General features: G+C 35.5%; 1 protein-coding gene across 50 annotated transcripts in view; it reads right to left on the bottom strand.

The window, feature by feature from the left end:
* The window catches only part of TUT4 (terminal uridylyl transferase 4), a 122,899-nt gene that overhangs the window by 29,930 nt on the left and 77,794 nt on the right, over positions 1 to 15,175 (bottom strand). For all 50 annotated transcript variants that reach the window (XR_014052223.1, XM_081485304.1, XM_081485303.1 and 47 more), the window contains 4 exons: positions 12,898 to 13,598; positions 10,842 to 10,992; positions 7,428 to 7,514; positions 2,616 to 2,719 (listed from right to left, as the gene is read on the bottom strand). Coding sequence is in view for 49 of the 50 variants with exons in the window: in XM_081485304.1 (XP_081341430.1) it covers positions 2,616 to 2,719; positions 7,428 to 7,514; positions 10,842 to 10,992; positions 12,898 to 13,598 (1,043 nt within the window). In the remaining variant the exon portion in view is untranslated. The remainder of the gene's footprint in view (positions 1 to 2,615; positions 2,720 to 7,427; positions 7,515 to 10,841; positions 10,993 to 12,897; positions 13,599 to 15,175) is intronic.

Genomic DNA, 15,175 nt, shown 5'->3' with positions numbered 1-15,175 from the left:
GTCTGACTTAACTTGGCCTTGTACAAATTCTATTTTAATCTAGACATTTAATACTAGCATATAAAATCTCCAGCCAGAAGGTCTACATAACCTCGCTGTTCAAAGAACATGGGTCCATAGACCTGCAGTGTCACCAACAAATGGAAACTTAATAGAAACGCATAATCTAAACCCCCGTCTACTAAATAATAATCTGCATAGTAACAACATCTCCAGGTAATTCAAATCCGCATTAAAGTTTGAGAAGCACAAAAACAGGAGAATAATGTTTTAAAATACACCGATAAACAACCAGAGATGGGTTTGGTGAAGGCAAAACAGTATAGTGATTAAGAACACAGGCTCTAAATTTAGACAAACTTGGATTCAAATCTTGAACCTAAGTATTGACTAGCTGTATGACTTTGACCAGATCCTTAACCGCTCTGAGTGTCATACTATTATTTTATAAAATCAAGATAATCATAAACTCATACTCGATAAAGTATCTGGAAGATTACATGAGACACCTATGTAAAGCATTCAGCAGCATACTTCATACACAGTTGCACTTTAAGTCTGTCATTTATTATTATATGTTGATGAGGAGAAGAAAAATAATCCTACCATTACCAACACCTACTTCTTCTTCCAAAAAAACCTCCTACCTCTGTCAATTTAAATGTGTTGGTTATTTAAAAACTAGACAGCAAAGCTGATATGGTAACAATAATAATAATATAAGGAACAGGAAGATAATGGCATAAATTAACTGGATTAAGCTCAATGCCTATAACTACTACTAAAATCACTTTTGCATATCCCCAAAAATGTTCTTTTTAGCTACAAGAGAAGAGCAGCCACTGCAGCTTAACCTGAGGATTTCAAGGGAATCTTTAGAATTAATCCATAATAAAAGATATTTTTATTATACAAAAATACAATTTATGCTAAATTAAAAGTTTCAATTATGGCTCATCTGAAAAAAAAATTTAGTATTTTTCATTGTTTCAACTTTCCAGTATGAATGGCACAGACACTATACAATATACAAACCCTTAGTGATTAGGTCTGATTATTAAATTTTACATAGAAGAGATCTAAAACTCTAACCTCTTCCCTGGGTAAAAACCATTTCCTATTCCCTCAATTCCTGCCCTTCAGAATGGAGGAGGGAATTCTGCCCTTCAGAATGCCATCCTCCCAAGTAGAAGTTAGTTAAGGAGAACTAAAAAATTTACAACTTTTCAGCTTCTTCATAGAACAAAAAGGTATTAGCACCAGAAGCAATTTCTTGGACAAGAAATAAGCATCTACCAGGCATCACTGCCATCTTTTCTTTGGTTCTAACAATGAAAAGAAATTCCTTTTGAAAAAGCTACTTCACAGATACACTATTCTGCTAAATTCTTTTATAATACAACAGAGGGTATACTGACACCACTAAAGATGCCAGAAGCTCGGCCTCACCCCAATCTTGCAAGCAGTCCCTGATTTGGAAACATAAATCCCAACAGCTATGCTGGTAAAGAAACAAGCAACTATAGGGATACCCTCCTTTTCTAGTTGTTGCTAGGAAGGCCTGGGACACTTCTTTCCTGTCCATTCAGTCTCTTTCTTTATGGAGCTTGGACAATCTTATTCCCACTGTTGAGGTCTGGTACACAAAGAAGGAAAACATAAGCACCCACTCCCACTGCCGAGACTGCTCTGGGGGGAAGGTTTGCTCCTGGCATCTCATGGTGCAACTCAGAAGGCTTTCAATCTCAAAGCAGTGGTTAGATTCTACAGAACTATTAGTACTATATTTCAACTACATTATGAGTTAAATAAATTATAGAGAAGCAGTGGGATACAACAGAAAGAGCATGAACTCTGGAGACAGACAGACCTGGGTACGAATCCCGGCTCCAACATTTACTAGCTGTGTGAACTTGAGCAAGTCAGTTTATCTCTCAAAGCCTCTGTTTCCTCATCTGTAAAATGGGGGAAATTATCTACCTCGAAGGTGGTTGTAAGAGTGAAATGAGAAATGTATGTAAAAGTGTATACTGGGGACTCAAATGTTAGTTCCCCTTCCCACCCCAAAATAAGTTTCTAAAAGCTATCCTAGAACACATTATAACAATTCTTCTACAGAAAAAAATGTGCTTTGAGTGCCCCCAAATCATAATTAACTTGCAGAACACAATCCATTTATAAATTAAATGTCCACCTTTATCTTCTATCTTTAGTGATACAGAGACATCACCTAACAGAAAAGATATGAAAAGATAGTATAAGTGAGATCAATGTTCCCTACCCAAACTAAAACAACAGTTTCTCACTGGCTCTAAAGAAAAAATTCCAACTCTATGGCATATTTTTTCAAAAATTCATTGAAAAGCACTTGTAACTATTGGTGACATGGCTTTTGCATCATAAAATCACTGAAATAGTATATTTACTCAAATACTTGAATGTCTTTTAAAACAATAATGCTAATGCTTTTACATTTCAAACACTGCTACTGCTAATATATTTATACAAAGAATGATTTCATACATTTTTATCAATTCTACATACAAAATTAAAAACAGATTCATCACTGGAAGAAAATAAACTTCCATATCCCTTTCCAAACACTAAACTCTTACCTCTGCATTTTCGTGGCCTTCAAGTGTCATACAAATATCCAGATCACTATCACGAAATCCAAATCCATTCTTAGAAGAGCCAAATAAGCACAATCTTGCCTTTTCTAAGTAAAGGAAAACAAAAGTCAAAAGTTGTATAATCACCAGGAAAGACAAATCTTCTATTAACTACTAATGGCCTATCACAGGATGATCTTATCCAATTCCACAGCTTAAATTACCTACCACTGGCCAATGTACTGAAAAATTCCAAAACACTCACCTAAAGCCCAAATGTTCTAATCAAAATTCTACACCTATGTATCGAACTGCTTTTTCCATTTTTCCACAGACATCATAAATTCAACAAGTCCAAACTAAGTTAGCAACTTCACCTCAAATCTACTATTATCCCTGTAATCCCTGTTTCTCAGCAAAGAGGATCATCATCTACTCAGCTGTCTACACCAGAAATAAACATGTGGTTCTTAACACGTCTCAACTTCCACATCCAAACTCTTACCAAGTCCTTTAACTTCTTCCAACTTAACTATCTCATAAATTCATCTACTTTTATTCATTTTCAACATCAATACCAAGAGTTAAAATCAACATTTAGAGATTTATTTTTTTGGAAATAAACTTTTTTTTTAGGGCACAATTCAAATAATTTTACAAACATTATCTCAGTATATAGAATTAATCCTTCTCTAAAAGTGAGGGATTAATCCATTTGATATAAATTATAATAGGGTTATTCCTTCATGCTTTGTTGTTGTTCAGTCGCCCAGTTGTATCCAATTCTTTGCAACCCCACAAACTGTAGCATGCCAGGTCTCCCTGTCCCTCACCATCTCCCAGAGTTTGCCCAAGTTCATGTTCATTGCATCAGTGATGCCTTCCAGCCATCTCATCCTCTGACACCCTCTCCTCCTTCTGCCCTCAATCTTTCCCAGCAAAAGTCCCAAACCAATGAGTTGGCTGTTCGCATCAGATGACCAAAATACCTGAGCTTCAATTTCAGCATCAGTCCTTCCAGTAAATATTCACGGTTGATCTCCCTTAAGATTGACTGGTTTGATCTCCTTGTTGTCCAAAGGACTTTCATGAGTCTTCTCCAGCACCATAGTTCAAAGGCATCAATTCTCTGGTGTTCTGCCTTCTTTACAGTCCAGCTCTCACAAACCATACACAACCACTGGGAAGACCACAGCCTTTATTATATGGACCTTTGGTGACAGAGTAATGTCTCTGCTTTTCAACACACTGTCTAGGTTTGTCATCACTTTCCTGCCAAGAAGCAATCGTCTTCTGACTTCATGGCTACAGTCACCATCTGCCGAGATTTTGGAGCCCATGAAGAGGAAATCTGTCACTACTTCCACCTTTTCCCCTTCTATTTGCCATGCAGTAGTGGGGCCAGATGCCACGATCTTAGTTTTTTTTAATATTTAGTTTTAAGCCGTCTCTTTCTCTCTTCCTTCACCCTCATCAAGAGGCTCTTTAGCTCCTCTTTGTTTTCTGCCATTAGTGTGGTATCATCCACATATCTGAGGTTGTTGATGTTTCTCCCACCTATCTTGATTCCAACTTGTAACTCATCCAGCCTGGCATTTCTCATGATGTGCTCAGCATATATGTTAAATAAACAAGGTGACAGTGGACAGTCCTTCATACTCCTTTCTTAATCTTGAACCAATCAGTTGTTCCATATAGGGTTCTAACTGTTGCTTCTTGACCTGCATACAGGTTTCTCAGGTGACAGATAAGATGGTCTGGTATTCCTATCTCTCAAAAAGCTTTCCACCGTTTGTCATGATCCACACAAAGGCTTTAGTGTAGTCAATGAAACAGAGATAGATGTTTTACTGAAATTCCCTTGCTTCCTCTATAATCCAGCGAATGTTGGCAATTTGATCTCTAGTTCCTCTTCCTTTTCTAAACCCAGCCTAGACATCTGGAAGTTCTTGGTTCACATAATGCTGAAGCCTAGCATGCAAGATTTGAAGCATGACCATACTAGCATGGGAGATGAGTGCAACTGTCTGATGGTTGGCACATTCTTTGGTACTACTCTTCTTGGGAATTGGGATGAGGATTGACCTTTTCCAGTCCTGTGGCCACTGCTTGGCCTTCCAGATTTGCTGACATAATAAATGCAAAACCTTGATGGCATCATCCTTTAGGGATTTGACTAGTTCTGCCAGAATTTCATTGCATCCACTAGTTTTACTAACAGCAGTGCTTCTTAAGGCCCACCTGACTTTGCACTTTAGAATGTCTCATTCTGGGTGACTAACCACACCATCATAGTAATTCGGTTCATTAGATCTTTTTTACACAGTTCCTCCGTGTATTCTTTCCATGTCTTCTTGATCTCTTCAGCGTCTACTAAAGGTCTCTATCATTTTTATCTTTCACTGTGCCCATCTTTGGGCAGAATGTTCCCTTGATGTTTCCACTTTTCCTCAAGAGATCTTTAGTCTTTCCCCTTTTGTTGTTTTCTCCTATTATTAAGCACAGTTCATTGAAGGCCTTCTTGTCTCTTCCAGCTATTTTTTGGAACTCTGCGTTTAACTGGATGTTCTCTTTCATTCTCCCCTTTGCTTTTCGCTTCTCTTCGTTCTTTGCAAAGCTTCCTCAGATTACCACCTTGGCTTCTTGCTTTTCTTTTTCTTTGGCATGGTTTTGTTCACTACCTCCTGTACAATATTATGGACCTCTGTCCATAATTCTTCAGGTACACTGCTAACTAAATCTAATCCCTTGAATTGATTCATTACCTCTGTGAATTCATATGGGATTTAAGTCATACCTGGCTGGCCTAGTGTTTTTCCCGGTTTTCTTTAGTTTAAGCCTGAACTTTGCTATGAGAAGCTGATGATCTGAACCACAGTCAGCTCCAGGTCTTTTTTTTTTTTTTTTGCTGACTGTATACAGCTTCTCCATCTTCGGCTACAAAGAATGTAATCTATTTGATTTCAGTATTGACCATTTGGTGATGTCCATGTGTAAAGTCGTCTCTTGTGTTGTTGAAAAAGGGTATTTGCTGTGACTAAGTGCATTTTCTTGGCAGAATTCAGTTAACCTTTACCCTACTTCATTTTGTTCTCCAAGGCCAAACTTGCCTGTTACTCCAGGTATATCTTGACTTTCTACTTTTGCATTTCAATCCCTGATGATGAATAGAACATTTTTTTTAGGTGTTAGTTCTAGGAGGTCTTCTAGGTCTTCATAGAACTGATCAACTTCAGCTTCTTCAGCATCGGTGGTAGGGGCATAGACTTGTATTACTGTGATACTGAATGGCTTCCTTTGAAAACAAACCAAGATTATTCTGTCATTCTTGAGGTTTCACCCAAGTACTGTATTTCAGACTCTTTTGTTGATTATGGGGGCTACTCCGTTTCTTCTATGAAATTCTTGCCCGCAGGAATAGATATAATGGTCATCTGAATTAAATTCACCCATTCCCATCCATTTTAGTTCACTGATTCCTAGGATGTTGACCTTTATTCTTACCATCTCCTTCATGCTCAGTGTCACTCAGTATCAGCTGCTACTTCAAACAAGTTGTGGCTTACCAGGATTGGATTATTCTCCCTATTAATTCTTATAGCGTGCACATTTACATAAGAAATTCTATATTTTCAAAACTTAATCCTCCTATTTAGTTCTGAGGCCCTACTTGAAATCAGTGACAGCTGAGAGACATACAAGAACCTACATTCATCAGCAGATAAAAATGTGCCTGGGTTTAATATAATAGGAACTTAGATTTGGTCAATATACACTAGCAAAATATAATTAAAAACTAGAATCTTGTAGCACAAAACAGATCACCTTGTAAAGCTATAAGTTCATTCTGATTATATATCAACTCTTTATCCTTTTCTAAAATATATGACCATAGAACTCTTTATTCTTTACCCCATGCCCAAAACCTGCTCTTGATATTTTTTGTGATCTCAGTTAAATAGCACCAGCCAACAAGTCAATGAAAACCTCTGAAACTGTCCTTGACTCCTTTCTTTTTCTCACATCTAACATGTATCGCATCAACAAATCCTGTTGACTCTACATTCAAAATATATCTTCAATTTGTTTCTCACTGACTCTTTCAAATCACTATTACGTCTCATCTGAACTTATGCAACAGCTTTCTAAATGTTCTGTTTGCTTCTCTCCTTATGGACCTGTACTCTATTCTATCGGGTCTTATGTGTTAAGACCCTCCAGAAGCTTCTCACGAGACATTCAAAATAAAATTTAAAGTACTTCTTCCCAACATCTGTAAGACTCATTATCCAAACTCTAGGTTAACTTTCTGACCTCAATTTTCTAGACAATCTATTTCACACACTCAAGTCACACTGACTTTCAAGCATGTCAAACATAATTCAGTCATGATATATTTGCACTTAATACTCTTCCTTCCTAGAATGTTCTCTCCCTAAACATTCATAGTGACTTGCTCCTTCATATTATTCATGGCTTTGCTCAAGTGTCACCTTACCAGAGATAACTACCATAGTAACTCATCAGTATCCTTTTAACCTCTGTATTTACCAGTATTTATTATTTCCTGATGTTGTGTTATTTGTCAGTTGATTATCTGTCACCCCTGTTAATATAATAATATAAGCTTAAAGAAAGCAAGCTTCACCTCTTTTATTAGCACTGTATCCCCAGCAACTGAATAGTACCTAACACATAACATGCAATACACTGGCAAACAAATGAATGAAGCAATAAACACTTTTATACAAATGAATGAAACTCAAACCAGGTGACTACAATAATGAAAGCAATCAATTTTGACATACAACATACCATCATATTCTTTTTGAATAAACTTTTCCAAGCCAATTAAAATTTGTTCCCTGTTGTGTTGTTCAGAAAAAGGTGGTGACAATTCATCTAAGTTAAAAAAAAAAAAAAGGAAAAAAAAAGTAAGGAAAATGAAATCTGAAAATGTTTTCAATTTTTTACCCTAAAAATTTTATTTTTCTTCATAATTTGTTGACTTTTCTGACATTAAAATCATAAATGTTACTGGGAAGGAAGGTGCAGAGAAAGTGCAGATAAATAATTTTATAGATCTATGTATAGTTCACATGATCATTTTCCCTATGAAACAGCTATAAGATATAGTTTCTTCTACAAATTATTTAATATTTTGTCACACAATCCACTCTCTCCCATATACATGCTGTTTTTTTCCCTTCTATTAAGACTATTCTCATATTGTTACACTAGGTACCCAACTCAATTAAACCTAACAGTTCCCTCAAATGGCTGGTCAAGACTCCTATCTTCCTTATAAGCTGCTCTGACCAACCATAGCCTTCAATGACCTCTCCTTAACTGAATTTCCTTCGTTCTCCAAACCACTTGTCAGTTTATACTTTCAGTTTTCCAGTTATTTCATTTATATTCATCTTATTTATTTTTCCAAATAAAACGACACACTCCTTAAGAATAATATTTTTTCCTATTTCCTCCTCTAGACTCAAAGAGTTAACATGGTAAAGAACTAAACTAATATTCAACTTTTGAAAAACAAATGCAGCATCAATGGTTGCAAGCTGAATAGCTGAAATACAGGTGATTATTTTTTTAAGAGTGGAGAAACTATTCTGTAGATACTCTAGTGGTAATACACGACATGATGCACTTGTAAACACCCACAGAACTTTGCAGTACAAAGAAAGAGTCAACTTTATGGTACACAAATTTTAAAAAATCATCTAGGAGGTCAGGGAATCTCAGGATGGTATGCAGTCTATAGCAAAAGAATCCTGCTGTATTATAAATGTGTAAGAAAACTTCACTCAAGGGAGTGGGGGGAAAGTGCTAATCTAAATAACTTCAAAAATAAGTGGAGTCTTTAAGACTAAAGGTTAAAGGAACTGAACATAAGCACTGTACTCTAATTGATAAAGTTGCTTCCCACTGGGGTAGAGGATAACAGTTCTGATAATGCTATACATGTGTACTTAAATGGAGCAATTAAATAAATGGGTGGCACATAGTGGGAGCCAGGTTTCTCCCTGTTAAGAGTTGGAGATTTACAGATAAACAGAAAAAGGAGGCTAGAAAGAGGCACGTAGTAATGTATTAGAGTTGGAGACATCAGTACAAATTCATAGTTAGCTTGATAAAGGTTAAGATGGTCACAGAGAAATATTTATAAATATGTGTACATACAAGGGTTAGTATACACACAAATTTTCTTGCCTGGAGAGGATCTACAAACACCACCACCCAGTAATAACAAGCACTCTAACACCGAGATCTTGGTTTCTATAATACCATTCTCCAATAGAGGAACCATAGGGCTCTTTGGGAAAACGTCTAATTCTAGGACTGGAGTAGAAATTTCCATGATGATCCTGAAGTATCTTTCAGGGCCAGAAAGTAAGGAAGTGATAAAATACAAAGGAAGAAACTAACAACAACAAAAACTCCACACACTGACGGGAGTATCAAAGGGTCACAGGAGTCAAATGAAAGTACTCCCAACAGCCAAAATCTGGAACAATTTGGACAACAAAAATAGTAGTATTGGATTCAGTAGTAGCATTGGATTATGTCCCAAAATATAAAACAACCATGAGTCCATATTGAGATAAATAAACAAGAATAAATAAAAACAAACGCAATGAAAAAAATGTAGTGAAGTTTATCTTAATTAAGTTGCTAAGGAAGAATGTGCCATGGCTTAGCCTTTCAACTCCTGGCTATTTATCCAAAAGAAATTATAGCATATGTCCATACTTAGACTCATACATGAATGGGCACAGGAGATTTAGTTATAATAGCCAGACTTTAGAAACAAACAAAATATTCATCAACAGGTGAATGCTAAACAAAATGTGGTATAGTCACCCAACAGAGAGGTTTCCCTGGTGGCTCAGCAGTAAAGAATCCACCTGCAAAGCAGGAAATGCAGGTTCACTCCCTGGGTCGGAAAGATCCTCCAGGGATTGAACCCACATCTCTTATGCCTGGAGGAGGGCATGGCAACCACTCTAGTATTCTTGCCTGGAGAATCCCATGGACAGAAGAGCCTGGCAGGCTACAGTCCATAGGGTCACACAGAGTTGGATATGACTAAAGTGACTAAGTACGCACACATACACACAACAGAACACAACTTAGCAATAAAAAAGAATGAACCAATGATATACACTACAACACCACAACACAGATGAATCTCAAAGTAATTACGCTAAGTGAAAGAAGCCAGATCCCTTCACCAAAAAAAAAAAAGAGAAGAAGAACACATTCCATGTGATTCTATTTACCCAGAACTGTAGAAAAATCAAAATGAATCTACAGTGACAAAAAGCAGATAAGTAGTTGTGTGGCAGAAGATGAAGACAGGGAAGAGAAGAAGGAGGAGATTACAATGGAGAACTAAATGTTATGACGTCAGAAACTTGATCTTACCTGGAACACAGCAAGTACTTAAAAAATGTTGGCCGAGTGAAAGTTTACTCCAGGTATACCATAAATGTTTGTTGAAAATGGCATGTAAGGCTTTACTCAAATCTTTACAGCCTTATCTCCCAGTATTACCTTTCTTCTGCTCTACTAAATGTAAGACCATTATTATCCCAAACAAAGTATACACTCTATGCTTTTATGAATAATCTCCTATGTCTGAAAATGCATTCCATCTCAAATGTCACATCATTAATTCCAATTTCTCTGACCCACTCCACTTAAAAATTAATTGCATTTCAACTGCATTTTGTTTATTACCACTACTACAAAAGGTAACACATCCTGCTTCCAATTATGAAAAGTTTCATATATGTCTTATACATCCATTTAGAGCTACACTGTGCAAGAAAACTGCAATGACAGCAATGTTCTCTAACCAGGCTGTCCGATGCAGTAGCCACTAGCCACAAGTACATCAGTACTTGAGGTGTGTTAGTTTAACTGAGGAACTGAGTTTTTTATTTTAGTTAATTTAAATAGGCACATATATCTAGTGACCACCAAACTAGAAGCACAAATCTAGAGTCCAAGGCTCCTTAAAAGCAACACTATTGACTCTGCATTCCTTTTGGCATTTAGTAGGCAGTTAATAAATATATGTGGTTGGGTGTGTAAACTATTTAGAAACTCAAACAAAATGTAAGCAAACTATTTTCAAGCAAAAAAATAAATAAATATTCAAAATTAAAGAAATAATCTAGTCTCAGTAAGTAACTCTGGTAATAAAAGACTTACCAAAACATCTTTTACATACTAAATCAAGTATTTCCCGAAATCGATTTGTCATTGGTGGTAGAGGTTTTAAATCAATTTTCCTGAAATCCTCTGGGCAATCATTTTTTGAATGGCCATCCTTTTTGCAGATGCTGCATACTATTGTTGGCGGCTATACAAAGGTGAAAAAAAAAAATCTAATAATCAAACAAGCTATTGAGGGACTTCATCATCACTTACAAAGTAGTACAAAAAGAAACTTGTTTTGTAACTCAGTCTGATAGACTGCACTTTCAAGAGGTTAAAAAAAAAGCATATTAATGAAACTCAGTATTAAATATAAATAAACATATTCTGAGCCAACATTTTCTTCTTCACTAAAATGATATTACCAAGGATTAGATTTACCTGAAAATGAAGGATAAAGGAAATAGCAGGAGATACAAAAGCAACAGGTTAATTCAAAGAGTTTGATCAGCTCCCAAAATGAAATGTATGCATCACATTTTAATTTATTAAGGTCTTTAACAAAGTAGATTATAAAGAAAGTTCAAGTGGCACCTTTCATTTCACTCTAAACGTTTTCTATCTTTAGAGTCAACCAATTTTAGAACCTTGACTAGTTGGTTCAATTTATTACATTAACATGGTACTCAAGAAAACAAACTAAAGGGCTGAACACTAAAAGTAACTATATACAAGAAACAATTCTTAGGCAATAACCACAAACTTAACTTTCAAACCCTGTCAATACCATTTTAAATGTATTCAATGGACTATCAGGTAATAAAAACAGTAAAAATTCAAGCTTGGAGAAAAAAAATATGACTAAGGAAGAGCACTACTCGTTTCTTTATTGTAATATGCTTAGGAACTTAGCTTCTTTCTCCAGGATTAGTCTGGACATTTACCTAGCCAAATATACACAGAAATTTCTATTTATAAGAATACTGTGCTATGGGCTAATTAACAGTGCCACAGAAATTTCTATCACCTTTAAAACCTTTATAAAATGACATATTTACCAGAAAATTCTAGAAATGTGTTACAGATAAATACAGAGAGAAATAAAATTGGAGAAATAGTTACCCTAGGAAAAGTTTCCAGAAAAAAAATAGTATATTATTAAGAAGCTTTTCTAAAAATCTGCCATTTATTTTATCTTTTTAACAGTCCATTATGCCCTAAATACTACACCTAAACAAAATGGGACAGAGTATCCTTAAAAAAGATGAAAATACACAGTTTAGTAATTAGGTTAAAATTTTTAAAGCTTGTTAATAAATAATTATTGATCAAACAATAAAACTTGATGACTTTTCAGGGTTTTTTGTATTCTATTTGATTTATACATTACCTATATAATCATTTTTCCATACAAGGTGCTGATATGTTCAGTTACATACCTGGCACTTGAAGCACGGTAAAATTTAGCTAAAACTTTTATTCACAAAGTAATTATTTTCTGTTACAAAGTAGCTTATTTTCTATAATTCATCAAGTTAAAGTTCAGATCATCCCACTTCAAAAGTAGAAAAGTTAAAGACTCATGAGAAATATGCCAAAATCCAAAGAGAAGCTCAGTGGCAGACACAGGTTCTGAATTCTTTTTTTTTGGTTCCTGAACTTACCTAGTTTTAACTCAACTATCTTTAGTTAAGTTTATATAACAGCTCCTGAGCCTCATCAAAAAAACTTTAAAATACTATTAAAGTTTACACTGTGCTCTCCTTTGTAGAAGGAAATATAATCACATCTATAAAAAAGCAACAAAACTTAAAATATATGCTGCCTTTACCAAACTCACGTTTGTAACACATCTGTAACAAATCCTTTCATATATGAGAAAGTTAAGCACACCAACCAGAAAAAGAGTGCTTTTCAGGGTTTCATGTACATTCTTAGAAGGCAAATACACAAAAAGTAAAAAAAAAAAATACACATATATACCAAAATACCATTCCAAAACAAGTCTAACATCACAGAAGCTATTTTTACATTTCTGAATCTAAAAACCATAAATACAGAGTCATACAACAACCACAAAATCTTACAGTGTTTACAAACTGTATCCTACCTTGCCAGAGGTTAAAATAAACTTATCAAACACATAATATAATTCCTGGATGGGGTGGTTATCATCATCATTAGGGTCAGAAGCATCTTCTGTAGCTTTGCAGTTGCAAGAGGTAGCAGATGTATCAGTGCACACAATCTGATGTGAACTTTCTGTTTCTAAATTTGACCTACAGTCTGTACCAGCAGATTCATCTGGTTCAGGGGATTTATAATCAATGCAATTATACTGGCTGAAATCCTTTTTAAAACAAGTTTCTGAAGGTGCTAAAACATCTTGATTTTTAATTGATTTGGGATCTAATTCACTGTTTTCACTGGTAGAAAGAGATGAAGATTCCTGTCCATGTTCAGCCAAATCTAGTTCATTTGCCAACAAATTATCAGCTTCAGTAATACATCGCTGTGATGTACATTCCACTTCATCATATTTATCAGGTTGACCTCTTCCTGCATTTACTTTTTCCGTGCTTTCCCCAAGTAGAGTGCAACAACTGGATGCCATAGTTTCAGTCTTCACTGGTTTCTTACTGCTTATTTTCCCCTTCTCTTTTTTCATGGAATCCAATGTAGATTTATTTCCACCCTTCTTCTGAGGACAGGCAAAGTACCGATAAGCTGCCCTGAATCTCTCCACAACATATTCATAGACAAGCTGGCTGTTTAAGCTCCGTGCAACATTCCTCTTGATTGAAAATGGATCTAGTAAAAAAGAAAATGGTCAGTAGCTAAGTATTTACTAACAAACTACATTTCCAAGCTTATACGAACAGCTACATTGTCAGCAGAGTACGTTTCCCTCCCCAATTTTTCTAAGGTGAACTCCCAGTGAGAGTTCTTGCAAACTGGAAATGAAAAAGCAATGTCTTTCCTTTGTTTTTGTCATAAAATAAAACACTAAAAAAAAAAGAGAGAGAGAGAGAGAAAAGAATAAAATAAGGTAATTAATGACAGAATGGCTGAGGAGGCCAACTTAGTAATTACAAAATTGCAGTGATGAAATTGGTAGAAAAAGCTATGCTAACATGTTTCACTATACAGTCTTTGAGTGAAATTTTTCAAGCTGCAGGACCTATTTTATTAATAATTTTCATCTCTTGTCATAGTATTCTTTAGTTACATACTCCCTGCAATTTACACAAATAACATACAACCTAAAACTCTCAAGGCTTCAAGTTATGCTTATTTTAAGATTAACTTCAGTAATAATCAGAAAATTAAAGACAGACAGAAAGAGAAATAATAGAAACAAAAGTATAAAGAAACCTAAAAGTAAAGATTAAACCAAAATTTAAATTCTTATCCAGTCTAAAATGTCTATGCTGAAAATACTTGTGACAACTGAATCCTCATTACTAGGAGCATAGATCAGAATTCTCAAAATGTTTATGGGTGTTTGGATTTTATAAGCCTTAATACAAATATGTCCCAGGAAAAAAGAATGATGCCACCCAAAAGACAATACACATTTTCTCCACTGCTGCTGCTGCTGCTAAGTCACCTCAGTCGTGTCCGACTCTGTGCGACCCCACAGATGGCAGCCCACCAGGCTCCCCCGTCCCTGGGATTCTCCAGGCAAGAACACTGGAGTGGGTTGCCATTTCCTTCTCCAATGCATGAAAGTGAAAAGTGAAAGTGAAGTCGCTCAGTCGTGTCTGACTCTTCGCGACCCCATGGACTGCAGACTACCGGGCTCCTCCATCCATGGGATCCTCCAGGCATGAGTACTACTGAAGATCATTAAGTAAAAGGATTAATAGGCCGGGCTTCATATTATTAAGATTGGGGCATCTGTTACTTTTTTTTACTGTTATCTAAATCCATAGGCTTTAAAAAGCTTTACCTAGCCTCTTTCCCTTTTCTAGGAAAAAAAAAGGCAGAGAAATTATGATGGTTGCAGACTTCAGACCTCTTTTATTTACCATATGTAAGAGAGTAAAAGTGAGTGTATGAGAATATCTATAGGTCCAAATGACAGTAGAGAAGGCATACAGAGGGTGAAGGGAACAGAAGAATGTGCAGTCTAAACAGACTAATCATAAAATGATGACAGAAATTCAATTTCCTATTTATAAAAGATGAGCAAAGTGTTGTAGAATTTAAATTTTTTATTAAGAATTTGGAAGCCATATTATTAATATTCTTTACTATTTGTCAATATTTACTATTAATTTCTATCTTAATGTTCTTGAGATTTCACATGAAAGCTTATTTGTCAATATCAATTGTTCTTTTTTCCTTTAGCTTAGCCACATTTAACAGATGAGGTATTTTACAAG

Source organism: Giraffa tippelskirchi, chromosome 5, assembly GCF_054371585.1.
Source record: "Giraffa tippelskirchi isolate mGirTip1 chromosome 5, T2T-mGirTip1v1.2.pri, whole genome shotgun sequence".
Lineage (NCBI taxonomy): Eukaryota > Metazoa > Chordata > Mammalia > Artiodactyla > Giraffidae > Giraffa > Giraffa tippelskirchi.
Note: the sequence above shows the minus strand (reverse complement) of the source record. Positions and strands in the feature narration are given on the sequence as shown.